General features: G+C 32.7%; 1 protein-coding gene across 1 annotated transcript in view; it reads left to right on the forward strand.

Moving 5' to 3' along the window:
- Window positions 1-21330, forward strand: part of PCDH17 (protocadherin 17) — a 111832-nt gene that overhangs the window by 15948 nt on the left and 74554 nt on the right. The window contains exons 2-3 of the mRNA XM_036832073.1: window positions 19353-19411; window positions 19545-19717. Of these exons, the coding sequence (XP_036687968.1) occupies window positions 19353-19411; window positions 19545-19717 (232 nt within the window). The remainder of the gene's footprint in view (window positions 1-19352; window positions 19412-19544; window positions 19718-21330) is intronic.

Below are 21330 nucleotides of genomic sequence, written 5' to 3' on the forward strand. Positions count from 1 at the left end.
TGAGACCATGGTGGTATTTATCACCAGGTTAATATTTAACTATAGAGTTTTCCCTCAGTATCTGTGGGGGATATGTTCTAGGACCTCCGTGGATTCCAAAATCCAAAGATGCTCAAGTCCCTTATGTAAAATGGCATAGTATTTGCATATAACCTACACACATCCTCACATACACTTTAAATTATCTCTAGATTACTCACAATACCAAATGCAATGTAAATGCTATGTAAATAGTTCTAAATACAATGTAAATGCTAGGTAAATAGTTGCCAGCTTGCAGCAAATTAAAGTTTTGCTCTTTGGAACTTTCTGGAATTTTTTTTTCCCCTAATACTTTCTGTCTGAGATTGGTTGAATCTGAGGATGTGTAACCTGAGGATACGGAGAGCTTGACTACATGCACATTTGGACTTGAGATTATATAGTTATTTTACATAGTGGAGCTATATGGGGTGGGTTCGATTTCAGATGGGTTGGATTGATAGTATTATGTTTAACATTATTAAAATGCATTTAATAGACAAGAAACATATTTATTTAGTTAAAACTAAAAAGCTTCTTGGATTTCCCTTAATCTAGACTTGAGTATATATTTTAAGAAGTAAATTATTGATGTTCTTTTTTGTGTAAAAACAATAAAATAAACCTCTGTACATGACTCCCTCTTTTTGTTCTTCAGGCAAGAGTGTTCTCTATTGAGATAGAGTAGAGAAAGTATCCTCCATCTGCCACTCCCGAAAATAGAATGCTTAGTTTTTTACTTCTGGATAAATCTTCTTCATATATTTATGCCTATGCAGGTCAGAGAAATAGACTAACATATCAGTTCATAACATAAGGAAGGGAAATCTATAGTTAAACTTCATCAACAAATTAATTAAAATTATTTTCATTTGAAATTTTCCATTAAGCCTCAGTGAACTTCAGCTTTATTTAAATACTCATCGTTTAACTAGAGAAATTAAATCTCCAAGGACACATCTGTTATTTAATGATATTATAGTTTGGGTTTTGTTTGGTGAAAGCGTGGGATGGTGATGGAAAGGCACTAGGGGTTGGAGAAGGAAAGGAGCTCTAATTCAATATCCCCAGGTAATATGATATAAATAATTGGAAAAAGGAGATATTATTTCAGTTGGTTAATTGTAATAAACCTATCTTGTTAGAGCATTAAGGTAGAATCAACATGTTGGGAAACAGATAAAAGGTGCATGAAAGCATTTAAAATTCAATCATTAGGTTTTATTACACCTATCTGCTCCCAGGAAATGTAATTGGAAATTTGATTCATTGACCTTTAGCTGCCATTTTGGATCACAGTTCCAAAGCCTAATGTTTTCAAGTTGGACATTTGAAGTTAATTTGATAGAACCATATTCAGTACATTTTTAACCCAATTATCTTTTTGAACAAAATTTCAAAAAATAAAATCAGGCTTAATGGGCTGGTGTGTATTTGACAAAGCATCAGCATAGTTATTTAATCCTGAATCTGGTTAAAGCAACTAACGTTCAACTTAAGGTTTCTATTAACTAGAAGGACTGGCGAACTTTTTACTGCTGTTTTATTCCCGAACTCCTGCTTCTCATTAATTATTCTCTGGATCTATATTACACTACGTTTATAGTTACAACATCCAATTACACGAAAATTACTTACCATGACATAAGAAAAAAAACAGTATTTAGTATTACAGGTGATTATTCTTAATTTCAAAAATTTGGGCACTCCCCAACCCCTTTCACCAACATAAGTATGATACCACAGGACCCTCCTAAAATATTTCTTATGTCTTCACTCAGAAGGGTGATATATGACAAAATTATATGCCTAACAGGAGAAATACATTATGCAAATTGATCATGATTTCTTGTCAGCGTTTTGTACTGCTCTGCTCACTGAAGTCCATGTAACTTGGAAAAGAATCATGATTAGATGGGTGTTTCTTCAGCATATGAGATCAGATTTCTGAAATGTTTATATAGTGATGAGCCAGATGTACACAGCTTAACCTTATAATCCCATTTCACAGCTTTTCCAAATACTTGGAAACTTGTTAAGTATGAAGCTGATTATTTTGGCAGCATAGTTCCATTAATAGGATTCGGATCTTCCTTATTTACAAGCCAGCACTGTTAAAATAATCTAGTATGTTAAATTAACATGGAAACTGAAAAAAGAATCCATTTAAGGGCTCATTGACAGGGAAACTTTTCTCTAAAGCTTTTTAATGTTTTTTTTTTTGTTTGTTTGTTTGTTTGTTTTTTTATTGACCATAATATTAGAACATACATGGTGCAGGTGAATGATGTAAAAGTTTTAGATACTATGCTACCACCACTTTGGTGTGAAGCAATTACTACTCGGATTTCTCATACTTCTATCGTAATCTTGATAAGCCATATAAGACCATGCATCTGCCCTTTACAAATATTCCTTTCAGCATTATCTCAGTTGCAAGGCCTTGCATGTCATTTGACATGTGAACTTATTTTAAATGCACTCATCCTTTTTTTTTAATGAATAGAGGCAATACAGAATAATGTAATAATGTGTCATGATTTTCATTATGCTTATTTATAGGTTCTGCAGTAATAAATGGAGAGCATATTGTTATGCTTTCAGTTTGAGCTATTTATGCACCATGCTACTAGGTGCACCATTTCATATTTTTGATGTTCTGTCCTCTCAAGAAAAAGGGTATCAGGATCCTTAAATCAAATTAGACTGGGAAGAGTTTCATACTTTGTCTTTTTTATATTAAGTTCATAGTTTTATAAACTACCTGACTCTGCTTGAATAAACTCATGCTCCTTCAGAGAAAGGAAAAACCTATTTTTCAAACTATATATTACAACCTGATTCTCTGTTTTGTAAAGAAGGAAGAAGAAAACAGACTGTCAGTGAAGAGAACAATTCTTCCGCTTTTTTATCTTTTTTGGGAGAATTATCTACTTTGTGTTTTATATTTACACAGAAGTGTGTCTAATGGACCCAAAATACGGAGACATAATATTCTTAACATCTCTAATCATCTGGGAAAGGCAAATCAAAACCACAGTGAGATATTACCTCACACCCATCAGAATGGCTACAATCAAAAAGAACACAAATAACACATGTTGGCAAGAATGTGGGGAAAAGGGTACCCTTGTACACTGTTAATGGGAGTGTAAATTGTTGCAGCCACTGTGAAAAGCAATATGGAGGTTTCTCAAAAAACTAAGACTATAATTACCCTATGACCCAGCAATTCCACTCCTGGGTATATATCTGAAAAAAAAACCAAAAACACTAATTTGAAAATATATATGCACCCCAGTGTTAATAGCAGCATTATTTAAAATTGCCGAGATATGGAAGCAACCTAAGTGTTCATCAACAGATGAGTGGATAAAGATGTGTTTTATATATATATACACACACATACAATGGAATACCACTCAGCCATAAAAAAATGAAATTTTGCCATTTTCAGCAACATGGATGGACTTGGAAGGCATTATGTTAAGTGAAATAAGTCAGAGAAAGATAAATACTGTATGATTCACATATATGTGGAATCTAAAAAATATAACAAACTAGTGAATATAACAAAAAAGAAGCAGACTCAGAGATAGAGAACAAACTAGTAGTTACCAGTGGGTGGGTGGGGGCAGGATAAAGGTGGGGGTACAATCTATTGGGTGTAAATAGGCTCAAGAATGTATTGTACAACATGGGGAATATGGCCAATATTTTGTAGTAACTGTAAATGGAAAGTGACCTTTAAAAATTGTATTTAAAAAAAAACAAACCTTACAGCTCTAAAAGTAATCAAAAGGACTTGGAAATAAAAGAAAGTCACTGTTTCTACCAGGAGAGGCACTTAACCATTCTTCATGGCCAAAGATACTGAAAATTAATTTCCATATTTATTTGCACAAGTCTGAAAACAGATACTCTGAAAAGCTAAGGAACTGGTATTTGTCAAGGTAAACCGGAGAATATTTGTCCAGAAAACCTGGCATACCCAGAAATTATTCAGATAATGACATTAAATAAAGTTGTAAGAATAATTGTACATTTTAATAAAATACGCATGCAAATCCCTACCAAAAACCCACATAGAATTAGGTAACCTCTAAAGAAGAGCTCTTCAAGGACAATTGATATGTAAATATGTATTGAATAATAAGATTTTTGGACCCTTATTTTTTGTGTGTGACATATTCCAAAGATGAAGCTGCTCCACTGAGACTGTGCCTCTAGACCTGTGTGGTCATGGCTGGTCTAGTGTCTTTTGGATTTCAACTACTGTACCATCAAACTGGGAATTTGTAGTCAGCCTCCAGGGGTGGATTGGCTACATTTGACCACAGGGCCAGTTACTCCCTTCCTGCTTGATTTTAAGCAAGTCAACAGTTTTCTTAGAAGAAGATACTTTACTCTTGAGAAAAACAGCTATTACAAAAGTCTGATATGCAAAAATTGTTTTATTCATTAAAATAATTTCAAGTTATTTTCCAGTATATGTGACTTTGAGTTTCTCTTTTCATTTTTTTTATACTGACTATATTTTTTCCCTAATTTTAAGAAGAATTCTTACTTATTGCAAAAATTCCACTATAAAAGCCATACCTAAAACAGTGTCCAGTATATAGTTAGAACTCATTATATACTTGTGGACTGAAGGTAAAGTTGAATTTCAAAAGTTATAATTGCTTATAGTTTAGAACTCAGAGGTAGCTATTGCTAACTTTTTTGGTTCACATCCACAATCCCTTCTCTAATTATGAAATCTAAAGGACTCCGGCCTGTACAGATTTAAGGCTATTTTAAATTTTTATTTATTCCACTTAGTGTTAATATCAATATTTTTTACCACAGAAATATTAATATGTTTAATTTTGAGGTGTTATACCAGTCCCCGCTGGGATGAGTAATACGTGACATACACACACGCACGCACACACACACATAACTAGATTTTTACAATAAGTGGTTATACTACATAATACTGTAGCCAACTATATTTCAATTTTAAAAAGTGGTACATACAAAACATAATATATTAAAGCTGCTTTTTCCTCAAAATTATATAAATGTAGCATAGATATCTTTCTATGTCAATGATGTAGTTTCATATAAATAGTGGAATTCTTGGCCAATTAATGGATATATTATAGTTCATTTCATCAGTTACTCTCTGACTGACGGATTCTTTACACTGAGATTCTATTCCCAATGACTTGGTTTAAAAATAAAAAACAAACTTGCTTTTCAGTCCAGAGCAAGTTGCTTAACTTCTTTTTTCTGTTTTCTTATTAGGTGTAATAATATTTGTTACTCATAGGGCTGTCATAAGTGTCAAGAATGAAATATGATTGTGCTTATAAATAATATTGATGATGCTAAATTCTGAAGAAATATTAATATGGTATTATTATTTTTGTTAACAGCAAAAGACATAAAACATTCTGGAGCAGTTAAACTTTAGGGTGCTGATATGTAGACATATTCCCTGTAAAAACAAAATTTCAGTTGGCCTCAACGTTAGCATTTGTACAAGAGTATAGTTTTATCCCAGATTACTTATGCTTATAAAAAAGTAATTTTCCTGGAATGCAAATGTATTTTACTGTACGTTTCTATTTTGATTTCTCGGAACCAGAAGTGATCACTTTTGCTTTAATGTTAAATAGACATTTTAAAATGTGACTGATTTTTGATAGACTATTTTGTGAAAATTGGTTTCTAGATGTCTAAACATTCCTAAACTACCAAAGTAAACTCTGAAGTGGATAGATGTTATTAAGTCTTCCTTAAGAACTGTGCTTTTTATGCAGGGAGACCCTGTAGGAAGAAAAACTCACACTAGGTAGAAACTGAAGAGAATTTTCCACAAAAGAACTGTTTTAGGGCAATGAATACTAGAAAGTTAGAGACATTTGACAGCGCCTGATTTCATTTACACTTCTTTTCATGTGAGAAAATTGAAGCACAGAAATGTTACCGCAGCTTGCCAGGAATAGAGAACTAATGTCATCTGACTCAGAGTTTAGGGTTTTTACTCCCACACCAGTTGGGATATCATATTTGACATTCATTTCTATTGAGGTATCTATAGATTATGGGAACATCTTGTAGCATGAAAATTGCTGCAATAAAGTAATACAACTTAGTCCCTAAACTGCAGGTCAATTTAGAAGAAAATTCTTTAAGGTTTCCACATAGGTTTTCCACTCTGCTGGAGCCTACGTACAACATGTTGTCACAGGGTCTTTCAAATGGGAAACCATCAGTAGTGTCAAGAAATTCTGTAGCTTTTCCTATAGTATTTTCATTTGTAGTGAAAATACTTCCAAATTTTGGAGACTCCAGAAGCAGCCCTGGATTCTCAGATTTGATCACAGAACTGGCTTTGATTCTTTTATTCTAATCAAAATTGTCCAGTAGACGTCATTGCTTTTATTTGTGTTTAATTCAGACCTGCCCAGTTATAGGAATAAAGCCATTCAAGGGGCTGTGACCTGGTATTAGAACTCTGTAGGGAGTGTTGATTAACAAGCATGATTAGAATGAAAATAATCTGTAAAACATGACAGACAATGATAAATAGAATAAAATAGAAAGCAAAGGGCAATACACACAAAAGCAAGATGAATCATATAGCACTTGCAGGTTTTTTATTTGAAAGAGTGCAAAATGTTGAGTCAAAGTATCTCGTTCATATTACTTACTCATATTGGAACCTCCGGCTAGCCTTTCATGAATTCCACAGGCCTCAGCTTCTCCATCCATAAAGTAGAAATAATTATAATGGCCCCATCCAGTGAGGCTGAAAGGAAATAATAGATTTGGAAGAGTTGAAATACTGTGACGACATCAACCTCTAAGATATGTAAGGAAGCACAGGAGACAGAGTTCTCAGAACTGAAGAGTTCTTTTCTCTGGGAATGAATTGGTTACTCTTATTCTAAGTGCACTCTAGAGGAACTTGTAATACAATTCAGGAAACTTCATGCATCTGAGTGCATTTTGTTTTAGGTGTTCCCATGATGGTACTGTTTCTGCAGTTTTAAGTTGTTTGGAATTGAATATAAACATGCTATAAATCACCTAAAACCTAAATCACTTAAAACTATAAATCATTTTTCAATCAGGTACCTTCCAAGTGCATACTCTGTGAGGAAGTCTATGTCCTTCAGAGGATGAAAATGACGTGTTTTTTTCCTAAACCATGACCTAATTAAGCCTAGTGCATATGTAAAAATGACTCATTACTATTTTATCTACAGGAGTGAGTAGAGTAAAAAAATATTAATTATATGGCTAAGAACTGAGACTTCATCTTTCTAAGTCAGGAGCCTGCAACTTTTTTTTTTTTTTTTTTTTTTTTTATGAAGGGCCAGAGAGTATATATTTTAAAGTTCGGGGGTTGTACGGTCTCTGTCACAACTACTCAACTTTGCTATTGAAGCATGAAAGCAGCCATAGACAACATATAAATGAAAGGGCATGGCTGAGTTCCAATAAAACTTTGTTTTCAAAAACAGAGAATGAGCCCCATAGCCAGCCAGGGTTTACCAAACAATTTTGTAAGTCATTACTAACTGTTAATAATATTTCTTAATTTTTTCCATTTGAGTGTTTGCTAAAAAACTGCACTATGTAGACTTTAAATATTTCTAACAAAATCAAAATGATTATCTGTTATTTCAAAACCAGTTATTGGAGGAATGCTGGCTTATTGTCTCATGAAGTGATTCTCTAGATAGCATTGCTTCTTTCACTAGAGGTGAAAAATTCTTAGAATTAAAGTCTTCAAGCAAAGAAAGAACTGGGGATGCTTGAATTAGATATTAAGTGACAGTCTGATAAAGAGTAGAGATATTTCATTTCATTTTATGCTAATGTTTAAAAATATGCTAACATTAGTAAAGACACTTAATTTTATTTTAATTTCAGGTATGAACGCCAACCTGAAATAGCTATTTCCAATGAATCATGCATTTTAAATGTGATACTTATATTTCAGAGGGAAAATGAAAAATATTCTAGTAATCTAATGCTCACAAATTTGATTAATAATTAATTTTTCCTCTAATTTAGGAATTTCTTTTTCATATTCATTTCTGAGGAGAAGTCTTCCAAATTCCTTGTATGTTATCTCCTAAATTTTCATAACTGTGCTTTCAAATTACTCTTTTTTTTAAGCCAGAAATTCAAATCTAAAGGGTTATTTTTTTAATTTATAATTTTATATAATTTTTATTTTTTGGAAAGGGTTAGTAAATTATCTTTGAAACTCATGCAAAAGGTTGGGGACTCAAAATTCCCCCAAAGTATATACTAGTTATTGTAAAATATGATGGCTGTTTATCTGGTTGGCTGAATCGTTACTTATAAAGAGTTAAAAATTCTCTACGCCTATCAAGATTTAGAGGAAGGAAAACATTAGAAAGCTGCTGATTTATTCAATTTCACCTTGAATTCCTCCTATTTTTTCTCCTATTAAGAATTGGAATGCACCTATATAGTTGATGACTTGGAAGACTGATGCAAAATCAGATAAGAAACAGATCTTGTTGATCACTTTTTGTTGCATTTGCAAAATGTAATCATTATTTAAATAATAATTGACTATCTTCTGATCAACAATTTAATGTTTTGAGGAGCAAGACTGGTGAATTGTGTTTACCAAAATCAGTGCATTCATAAAGTTTTTAATTTTAGTGTATTGTAAAAAAATAAACTGATGAAATGGATAACAAGCATACAGTTTGATTTACTTTTTAAATTAGTTATTTGTCTTTTAGGAATTTCACATGATGATCGACTGAATGTAATACCTTAAATTTGCACTTTAAAAGTGAGTGTTCAGAAGTGCCTATTTTGGCAGTTGATAATATATGACTATAATGATGGTAATTATACAATTAAGCCTACTGTATACATTAGTATATTTGATAATAAATGACCATTATTACCTTTTTATGTTATTGACCAAAGGAAAAATCTAGTCATTAGAGTTAAATATAATATTAAGCATATTAAAATAATTTAACGTGAAAGTATAAAAAGAAAGGTAAAGTGCATAAAGAGCCATCTTGTTATTAGGGGTAATAGTAGTACTATTTTGCTTAGTATGTAACAATAATTTTTAAGATCATTTCAAGGCAATTCACATTAATTTCTCATTAACTTATTTCTGAAAATATTGGTATGGATCATTATTTTTTCTCTATTTCTCAGAGAGGCAGTATATTAACTGACTGGTCCTGGCAGTCTCTGGCAAGTGTTATTGTTCTACAGTGAATTGGGTATATGACAAGCAACCCTATGAAAGTCAGCTGTAGTTTCTCTGTTTAAAAGAAATGTGGACAGTAATAGTATTGTGTCTCCTAGGGCAACTGAGAAGAATGAATAATAAATATCAATAATACCGCTTTGTAGATCCTAATGTAGGACAGCATACTTCAAATCTCCAAGTACAGAATAGACACAGTTATACCATTTACATGTATTTAGATTCAGTGAGGTATAGTTTCAAAGCATGTCCAAATTAGCTAAGTGAATTGGGCTAAAGACTGGCTTGAATCTAAATAATTCAGTTTTTAAAAATTTCCATATGCTTATTAGCAAGTTTCTTAAAATTAATAAAATAAGATTTTAAGGAAATATATTTTGCAGAAGGGAGCATTCAAAAGAACGTGTCACTAATTTGTCTCCCTCTCTTTTCACTCTTTCTCTTCATATGTGGAGCATTCCAGAAGTTCAGGCTTGTAATGAATTTTTATTGGCAATGTATAATCTTTGAGTTGTTAGTCTTAGAGGCCCAACTGCAGAGAATGTAGTTTCAGATATTCCCTCCAGGGGGAAAATCCTTCTGCATTCTTAATAGAGATGGGAAAAGAACATGATAGGAGGAAAGCAGAGGAGAGTTTCCTAAGACTAAATGTCTGGCTAAGAGTTAGCAAGAAAACAGAAAAGAACTCCAAACTTCCCCCGCCACTTGGAAGAAAAAGGGAGGACTGGGTATTGTATAGGGTTGAGATGGAGAGGCTTACCATACTGAAGAGAATGGATTAATTAAGGATGTTGAAATTAGCAGTCTTCTAGTAAGTGTGGATTATTTTCCTAAGATATCTTCTCATGGCATAATGTGCTGCTGTTGCTAGTGGGAAAGTACAGCTAGCATTCAGTGGTGCCTCGGTGGCCTCTGGGCTCCAACCTTCAGCAAGTATATAAAAAGAATGTGCAGCATTCGTTATTTTGTGTGCTTTTATAGATAACAAATAGCTCTCATCTTACCTTTTGAGTATTTCGATTTTCTTCTTTCTTGTCAAAGATGATTTTCTTTAAGATTCACAGATTACATAATTAAATTCTGGCACACCAGTTATTACTGAACTTATCAGTGCCATTTATAAAAGGGTTAATTTTAACATTTGCAAGAGGTTTTCAGATACAGCCACATCACTTTAAAAGTGCATCTAAGTCATCCGAATTGAGCAACAGACTTGAAATTCTCACTTAACAAGATATGGCTGTTCTTGTCCTCCCATTTTTTTTTTTTTTTAATTAATTATTTATTTATTTATTTTTGGCTGTGTTGGGTCTTCGTTTCTGTGCGAGGGCTTTCTCTAGTTGCGGCAAGCGGGGGCCACTCTTCATCGCGATGCGCGGGCCTTTCACTATCGCGGCCTCTCCTGTTGCGGAGCACAGGCTTCCGACGCACAGGCTCAGTAATCGTGGCTCACGGGCCCAGTTGCTCCGCGGCATGTGGGATCTTCCCGGACCAGGGCTCGAACCCGTGTCCTCTGCATTGGCAGGCGGATTCTCAACCACTGCGCCACCAGGGAAGCCCTTGTCCACCCATTTTTAACTTAATGTCAGTTTTTGCTAAATGTGGTAAGAATTTCTCACTTTTTTTCGTATACCTTTAGTAACAAGTGTGGACCACACTATATTTGTATAAAATGTATTATTTTGAAAATCACTGACAAATACAGTTATTGCCATACCTCATGCACTTTAGAAATTTCAGAGCTATAGGTGCTGTCAGATAATTGTATAAGTGGTGGCTTAAAATGTTGTTGGTTACTTCAGCAATGTGGAAAGAACCGCACCATATATTCCGTTGAAGGCAGAGCTATCAGAAGCAATGTCACTATGAAAAAAGCTTAAAGTGAATTATTCACCTCTTAACACTCCCTTGTGTTCAGAGTGCTGCAAAGAGAATACTGTTATCAATGGGAAAAGCAGTGCCTTTGAATTAAGGGAAAAGTTCAACTTGTTTCGTTTTGTTTGCAACCCAGTGGCATCAATATATGCAATCAATCTTCTCTCCCTAATTCAAAGGAATTTTCAAAATTTCACTCCCCTGTTCATCTGGATCAGGAAAACACTGATCATCTAAGTATAACTGAAGCTATAATGATGTGATTCAACACCATAACTACACATCCGACCCAAAATTAGTCTGTGAGAAGTTTTATCTTAATGATGACTTCAAAGAGTCAAATATACACTTTCATTTTTCTTCAATAATTCCAATTCTAGATCAATACCTCTAGAATGAAAGCTTTCTTCGTATTTGTATTGCAACCTCTGGGAGAGCCTTTTTGTGTTTGACATATCTGTCTGCTCTCTTATATATTACAAAGTTATAAACAGGATGTTGACTCAAATATATAAAGCTTATACAGATAAACATAAAGTAGAAATTTAATATTAAATATATAATTGTTGAGACAGATGCTTCTAGAACTTGGTGCAAAATGCTACATCTTTTGTCCCTCATTGTCTAATCTGTTGTCAGTCTTATTCATCGTAATTTTAATTTCAAATATTATAGTTTTCACTTTTAGAAGTTTCATTTTGTGTCTTTTGGGCCATCTATTTCTCACCTTTAGGCCCAAGATTAGGATACTGCAAGGGAGGTTCTTGGGGCTCAAAATTTGAGGCACTTACTCTCAGGGTCATGCTTTTACATTCCTGGTCATATTTCCAAAATTCTAATAGATTTTAAGGTCCTTATTGGTTAATTCTGTCATCTTTTCCATGTCTGGGTCTGTTTTGTTTTGTTTTAATAAATTTATTTATTTATTTATTATTTTTGGCTGTGTTGGGTCTTCGTTTCTGTGCGAGGGCTTTCTCCAGTTGCAGCAAGCGGGGGCCGCTCTTCATCGCGGTGCGCGGGCCTCTCACTATGGTGGCCTCTCTTGTTGCGGAGCACAGGCTCCAGACTCACAGGCTCAGCAGTTGTGGCTCACGGACTCAGTTGCTCCACAGCATGTGGGATCTTCCCAGACCAGGGCTCGAACCCGTGTCCCCTGCATTGGCAGGCGGATTCTCAACCACTGCACCACCAGGGAAGCCCTCTGGGTCTGTTTTTATTGATTGATGGGTTTTATTGATTGATGGACTATACCCTGGGCATGGGTTATGTTTTCCTGGTTTACTGCATGCCTTGTAATTCTTGATTGAATATCAGATACTGTGAATTTTACATTGGTGAATACTAGATTTTTTATATTGTGCATGGTTTGAATTAAATGTGTGTTTGTGGAATGAATTTATCTGCTGAGTCTCTGTCCCAAAGGTCTCATCTTTGATAAAGAAACAGATGTAGAAAAGCAAAATAATATCAAGAATGCCAGCAGTTTATAAACTACTGTCTTCTGTGTTTACATAACAATGATTCTGGAAATGCCAGAGCTGTTTGGTTTGTCAAAATTGTTCTCTCCATAGGAAATTTCCTGACTGTCTCATGACTCTGTAATGGGAAATATAAGGTAATCTTGTTAAATAAAACCGAGGTATTGTGCATATATTTTTCACAGTTACTGCACTAACCACAGATTGAATTCTAGAAACATTTACTTAAACAGTATCTATGATGGTGAAAAATAACTATAGAATCCAGTTTCCTAATGCTCACAATATTTTTCTCTGTTCCTTTTGCAGGGATACATTTGGAGAATAGTACTCTGATATTTTTCTTAGAAATTCTTTAGAAATGAGACTCAGAAAGATGTGGTCCTTGTTTTTGTCATCCCACAGTTATCTTTTTTTTAGAAATTCAAGTATTGTTTTACAATTTACCAGGCTTTCATCCAGTTATTGTTATTTCATGATCATTACAGTGCTGCTTATAAGATTAAAAAAAAATTTTAAAGTGGGAATTCCCTGGTGGTCCAGTGGTTAGGACTCTGTGCTTCTACTGCAGGGGACCTGGGGTTTGATCCCTGGTTGGGGAACTAAGATCCCACAAGCTACGTGGTGCAGCCAAAAAATAAAAAAAATATTAAAAAGTAAAAAATTTTAAAGTTATAACAGGAATGGTATTTTATAACTAAGAAATTTTCATATATTATCTCATATAAAATATAAAACCACACAACTTAGATAATATTATCCTAATTTTACCATCAAAGTTGTAAAATTATTTTGACTATTCTGTATACACTTTGGTGCATCTTAGATGCTAATAATTTCATATTCAATGTCTTTAGTCTTTACAAGGATATTCTATTCACTTACTTACAAATGTAGCATCGATTTCATGAGGTATTCTCCAAATTAAAAAACTCACCATTTCTAAGGATGGTTCCCAGTTCTTCATGATATAGCCATATTTTTTCATGCATTGAAAGGAAAAGCTACTTCTTTTCAATAAATGCAGTCTGAAATCTTTATTTAAAGTATCTATTTTATGGCTGGGTAAATGAGAACTGCACACAAGAAAAACATCTTTGAAAAAATATGAAAATTGAGCTAAATAATTCATATTTAACATGACTGTCTTATAGAGTGTTGCTTGGGTTTGTTAGTGTGGCTAAATAGAGCTTTATATCTCAAATCCATTTGTAATCTGTCCAAATGAATATGGGATTTCTACATAGTGTTTTGAAAGTTGGCTGTGTATAATTTTAAAAGACAAAGTTCAGAAATACTCTTTATTGAGACTAATGAAATAATTTGTAGTTTTATAATTCTCCGTGAGACAGAAAAATCCTCAGTGTATATGAGATGTAGATGATCACCTTATATATATGTTTGTAATTACTTTTTATTAGCATCCAGTAAAATGAACCTTTTTTGGAATGTAGAGTTCTGTGGTTTTTGTTTTTTGTTATTTTTTTCATATATAGCTTCATGAAACTAATACCACAATCAGGACAGTTCTATCACCGTAAAAAGCTTCCTCATGCTATATCTCTATAGTCAACCTTAACCCCTGGCATCCACTGATGTATTCTTTGTTATAATAATTTTTGCTTTTTTGAGAAATCTTATAAATGGAATCATACACTGTGCAATTTTTTTGAGACTGGCTTCTTTCACTCAACATAATGCTTCTGAGATTCATCCAAGTTGTTGCACCAATAGTTCATTATTTTATTGTTAAATAGTTTTTCACTGTATGTATGTACCACAGTCTATCTGTTCACCTATTGAAAGATATCTGGGATGATTCCAGTTTTGGCAAAGAGATCTCTTGATATATTCATGTACAAATCTCTGTGTGATTATAGTCTTCATTTATTTAAGGTAAATACCAAATTACTGGGTTAATTTTGGTCTTTTTTTTTTTTTTTTTCTTATGAATGATACTTTTGGTATCATGTCTAAGAACTCTCCCTAACATTAGGTCACATAGATTTTCTGCAGGGTTTTCTTATAAAGTTTTATAGTTTTATGTTTTTCATTTAGATCTATGGTCAATTTTGAATTTTTAAGTTTTTGTTTTGTTTTGTTTTTATAAAGTGTTCATTTCTGTTGAATTGCCTTCTGCAACTTTGTCAAAAATTAGTTGGCCATATTTCTGTGGGCTTCTGAACAGTCTCTCCTGTCCCACTGATCTATGTGTCTTTTCCACTGACAATACTACACTGTCTTGATTTATGTAGCTTCATAGTAATTCTTTAAATAGGGTAGTGTGATTCCTTCAAATTTAATCTTTTTCAGAATTATTTTGGCTATTACAGTTCTTTCTGTTTTAAGTTCTAGAGTCCTCTTGTCTATAGCTATAGAAAATCATGCAGTGAATATGAATGGAATTATGTTACATGTATAGATTATTTGAGGAACATTGATGTCTTTACCATGTTGAATTTTTCAATCCATAAACATGATATACCTCTCCATTTATTTAGGCCTTCTTTGATTTATTCCATCAGTTTCTGTAATGTTCAGTATACAGATTCTGTACTTATTTTTTTAAATTATCTATTTGCTTAAGTATTTGACTTTTAGGGACATATTATAGATGTATTGCTTTGGATATTTAAGTTTCCAACTAGTTCATTGCTAGTGTATAGAAATATGATTGATTTGTGTGTGGTGACCTTGAACATGGCAACATTGCTTAACTTATTTACTCATTCTGAGTTTTACTTGTTTTTTTTTGTTTGTCTTGATTCCTTCTTATTTTCTGTCTGAACAATACTATTATCTGAGAATACAACATTGTGAAAAAATTTTTTCCTCCTTTTCCAATTTGTATGTCCTTCACTTACTTTTCTTGCCTTATTGAACATATTAGGACTTTCAGTGCAGTGGTGAATAGAAGTGGTGAAGCTTTCAGTCTTCCAAGAGTGATGCTGGTTATACTCTTTTTTGATAGATGCTCTTTATGCAGTTGAAGAAGTTTCCTTCTATTCCTATTTGCTGAGAATTTTTATCATTAATAGATGTTGAGTTTTGTCAAATGCTGGATATATTTTAAAATTTTCTACTTTTACTATTCTAAGAGTAAAAAAATCTATTTTGACTCTTTTTGCTATCCATTTTCAGATCAGCTTCTCTAGATACATGTAAGTGGTCATGTCAAATTAATCTACTTCCACAAATAGAGCTTTCCCAATTTCAGGCAACATGGTTCAGCTTCAGTAGGTGCTTTCTTCTGGTCTTTTTCAGAGACACTCATTTTTAAAATCATGATGTTTTTAGAGTCCTAATAGATGAGCAAGTAGTAGAAGATGGCACATCTTAGGAATAGCTTATTATTGACTACTGCTGATAAAAATTATAATTTCAAGTATCATTTATACATTTACTACAATTTGCTGAGTACTAGAAGAGAAGGCATAAAGATAAATAATCAAAGAAACCATTCATATCATACAGACTTTATCCACTTTGTGTGTTTGTTTACTTGATTACTTGTTTATTTGTTTATGTTCTCTGAACAAAGGAAAGAATATCTAAATTTTTATCTTCATCCAAAAAATAACAAAAAAAAATCAAGCTAGGAGGGCCATTCCATTTTATAAGTTAGTTCAGATTTAAGTGATCATTATGAGCAAATGATCATTTAAAAAACAGCAAAACATTTGTCTTTTTATTTCTGAGTGAAATAGATTAAAAAGATTATCATATCCTACAGTTTATTTCAAAGTGTCTGCTTTAGAAATTTTTTGTGACTAGCCGTCAATTCCAGGGATCCATTTTTTTAAATAATAAACAAATGATATGTTTTAAAAATAAAAGTTAATAGTTCCTATGTTCAAGTTGTGTTTGAAGGGAAAACATTCTAATTTTATCCTTGTATGGAAAAGGATAAAATTTTCAAGAGTTATATTTTAATTACTCATATGAATATTTTAATTACTCATATAAATATTTTAATTACCCTGCTGAGACCTGAAAATCTACAAGTGTCTGACCTCAAATTTTACTTTCTTTCTAGACTTAATGGTTAAGAATTATAAATGTACAAGATAGAATTTGATTTTTAGAATACAGTATTGGAAAATAGCTGAAAGCCCTTATATTTCTAAATTAAATGATGCTGTAATACATTCAGCTTTTTTGTCTATTTTTTGTTTGTTTTTCTATGTAAATACTGTTATTTCATTTCAGATTATTTGAAATAAGTTTTCAGACATCCTTGGAGCCTGGATAATGAAACTGTTATTTTCTATATTAAAACCAGTGTGGTTTTTATAGTGAATTAGTAATATGTTTATTAAAGGCCAAATGGTTATTTCATTATGGTAATTATAAACAGACACAGCCTCTCACATTCCTACCTATTTTAATGGATGAATGCTGGCAGACATTACTAATAAACTCTTGATACTCTGCTACTGATTAAGTTGCAGACTTCTCAAATTATACTTTGTGAAATTGTATAATAATAAACCAACTTTCTTTAGCCTTTTTTACCACCCTCCACCCTCATTTCTCCTCCTTTGTATATCCTTTCGTTTTTCTCTTCCTCCTCTCTTTCTATTTTTCCCTTGCCTTTCTCCCTGCCTTTCTTTCCTTTCCAAAATTCTTCTTTTCTAACTTCCTATTGTTTTTCTGCTTTCATCAGAACAATATTTGGTAGCATTACCATCGCCCAGTGCTCATCAAACACACTGATACATAGATAGAAGCATACATAGACACGTATGCACACACACTCACATATAATTTAAAGCAGCTCTTCACTCAATAGGAACTTAAAGTATCTTATTTTATAAGAACTGCCTAGAAATTTGATATTATGCAAACATTTTTAGATACTGTCCCTATTAGGACAAGGGAAGAAAAGTTTTCCCAGTCGGTCTCCCTGTGTCTAACTGAATAGGGATCCACATCCTATGAGGTCTCACCTAATCAAAGCCATTAAAATCACAAGATTACTTATAATAGCCCTTATATTTTCTAACTAGAGTTTACACTTTCACTTTACATTTTGCTCTCTCCTTAATACCCCGGATTCTGTTTTTCTGAAGTGTTCTAAGATACTCAGGCTTAGCTTTTAACTGACAGCAATAATGAGTTGATGCATGTTTTTGACCAATTCAAAAAATGAACTAGATGATTTTAAGTTTAAATGTGGAGTTTCTAAGTAATTTTAGTTTTTAAAATTGGCAAAACTCTTTTGCAAACATTTTTGCTTTTGGTGTTGGTTTCCATTATTACTTTTACTAGAAGATAAAGTTATCCTTAAAGATAGATAGTTTGTTATGGAAACAATTAAGGTGCTTCACAGAATCTGGAAATTAGTAAAAACATGTTAATAAAAAACGTCTGCTACCAACTCCTAGTTAAAGTGGGTTAGAAGTGAGAAATTAATCTACCTTGTTTACCTTCATCTTTGCATTTATTTTGACAAAGGTCATTTGAACAACAGCAAGTAAAGATTATAGATTAAGAAATTTGTGAGGGTTTTTCCTTTCCTCCAACTTATAAAAGACAGTGAAACTTAGATAGTAGTTTAAGCTATTCCTTTTAACATGTTTTATCCAATAATAGTTTAAAAAGCAAAATAATTTAAATTATTACATGGGATAAAAAAAGAGTCCTGTTAGTTTAAATTAGCCTTATTTATAAGGAAAATACATACTGCTCTACATTAAACCTTACCTTGGTCCCTCTGCTTCATGAATTGCATGCTCCTGTGTCACTGATAGTTGCATGCTGGATGATCTTGTAGGAACCCATAGTTGCTTCAGAGCACAATGGTGTGATATGAAGTGAGGCAGAAAACAGGAGAACCTTTGTCGCTGAGTCAGCTGCAAGAAGAAGTAACGTGTATGAATGTACAGTATAGGGAAACCTATGAAAGATCTACTCTCTTTCTCGCAAAAGACTCTGTTCTACGGTACAAGGAGAATTCAGTTCTATTTGGCAGACCTCCACATCAGTTTGGAAGCAGCAAAAACAAACACAAAAACAAGCCTCGTTTCTCAGTGTCTTTACTCCCAATGTTTTAAGTAACATTTTAATTCTTATTTTTCTTTCACTTTGTTTTTAATAACCAGGAAGTAACACCCCTTTCCCTTTTATTGAGTACAATTTCCATAGTAGGGATGAAGATAAGGATGTACTACAGAGATGAGTCTGACCATAGGTGCCATGTCTGTATTTGTTACTGGTAAAATTTGAAGGAAAGGTCTTATATCCCTTAATTGAGGAGTTGATGACTTTAAATGATGTTATATCAAGAAGGGCAAAGAATCCCAGCAGATGATGTAATTATGCTTAAAAATGAGTATTATTAAATAATTAACGCTTTTAATGTAGAGAAATTAGGTCATTTTTCCACTCCTCCCACAAATATTCAATCTTGATATCTAAGTAATGAAACAGCACAGACAGTGTTATCCATCCTGGTACTAACGGAGAATGCCAGTTATGACAGGCTCATTGTTTACTTTAACAGGTAATTTGTGGACCGGAATCATTTAATTGTTCTGAGTACATAATTACATGTCAGCAATTTCCAATTTAATTAAAATGTACAAATTTGAAGATTAAGGGAATTTTTGAATTATTAATCATTTTTCCACTAGGAAATCTTGTTGCTCTGCAGGAGATTTGTCCAGTGTACAACTATACGTATTTTTTTTCCTTCTCTTTCGCAGACAGACAATTTTCCCGCAGAGCCCAATTACATGGGCAGCAGGCAGCAGTTTGTTCAAAGGTAAGGCCTATTAAATAACTTTCTCAGCTTCCCTATTTGCATTCATGTCAAAATTGCTTTGCTAGAGATTACACTTCAGATTCAAACTCGTAGAGACAACACTTTCTCTTCTTTTTCTTTATATGTATTTCAGTAGCTCCACGTTTAAGGACCCAGAAAGAGCCAGCCTGAGAGACAGTGGGCACGGGGACAGTGATCAGGCTGACAGTGACCAAGACACTAACAAAGGCTCCTGCTGTGACATGTCTGTTAGGGAGGCACTCAAGATGAAAACTACTTCAACTAAAAGCCAGCCACTTGAACAAGGTGAGTGAAGTCTTCCAATGCTTACAAAGTGTAAAGCTTAAGCCATCATTAGAAACCTCATAGTACTAGAGTTGTAGTTTATCACCTTGGAATGGACCATTGACGATATAGCAAAAGAAGCAGCAAATTCTGAGGTTGCCCCAGACAAAAAGCAATTATTCAATACCTCAGTAACCACAGAAAAAGGAAGGCCATGGATTTTGGTCTGTAATCTTCTTAAGATGAGAACTTGGCCAAAGTCACTAGATTGTACTTATCTTTATGAACATTTTCCAGCCTTTGCTATTTTGCATTTTATTAAAGGAATATATAGCATATGTTAGCTAGATATGCACATTTTAATATACTAATATACAGATTAAGATGAATAAATTCAACGCTTTTAGGTGAAATGAAAACTCAGTTGGAACTGTATAGCTCTTATCAGTGTTGGTGTATTTTTAGTGTGGATTTTAGCTTCAAGATAGTTTTTCAAGAGTCAAATAATAGCTAAGTCAGAGTTCTGGCTCCTTTTGATTTATGTCTAAGTCTTTCTGGATATCAAATAAACATGAACTTGTTTACCCTGATAGAGTTAAAAAAGAAATACTTCTTCATAAATACATATGTTTTTTTCTAAAAATCTATATTAAATTTATTAGTTTGATATGTCTTTTTAAATTAATTTTGATATTTTTATTGTTTCAAACACAATAGAATATTTACTAATGATTTACCCAAAGAGAATTAAGCTACTCTTACGTGTGAGACTTAGATTTTGTGAATAAGCTTTTTTTATGTCCAATTATAAGAAATGAAAAGAACTGTTGTATAAATTGAATTTCAGAATTACAAATGCATATTATATTAGTTAATATTAGTTTTCAAAATATTAATAGTATTTAAATATGTTTAATATTTATTTAAGTTTTTATGAGAGACTACATTTAAGCTATATGGACATATTCATTTATTCTTCTAAGTCATTTAATGATGGTGATTCATAGAAAATAAATTTTTGCCTCTAGTGCAGTCAGTCCTATCACATATACATCAGCAGATAGAATGCTTTTTAATTTCTCTATTCATGTTGAAATTTGAGTTCAAACATGCACACACATACATTCAATACAGAAATAAATTCATATATATATATATATATATATATATATATATATATATATATATATATATAAGTTTCTGCACTAAATATAATTATGCTGGCTTTATTTTAAGGATAACCTCACAAAAGCCTTCTTTTCTAAGTAATAAGTGTTAGATATGTCTTAGCAATTTTTTGCGTAACAATGCAATATTGTTTTAAAAATTATTTTAAACAAAAGCTATTTGAATACTTATCTAATATTCACAGTTCCTGCACATCTGCATGTTTACTTGAAGTGACTTAAGTGGTCTTGATGGATTTGACTATGCAATATTATAATATATGAATATTTTAGGCACATTTTAAGTAATGGGTTGTTGGATCTTGATATGTGAATGCATAGCCTAACAGACTAATCTATGTATGTGATAAAGTGATTTACAGGTAATTCACTGGCCACTATTTGTAAAGCTGCATAGAGTAAGTAAAGAGTTTGCATTTATTGTCCTATTTCATGAGAAACTTTGTT

Source organism: Balaenoptera musculus, chromosome 18 (genome assembly GCF_009873245.2).
Source record: "Balaenoptera musculus isolate JJ_BM4_2016_0621 chromosome 18, mBalMus1.pri.v3, whole genome shotgun sequence".
In the NCBI taxonomy this organism is placed as follows: Eukaryota; Metazoa; Chordata; class Mammalia; order Artiodactyla; family Balaenopteridae; genus Balaenoptera; species Balaenoptera musculus.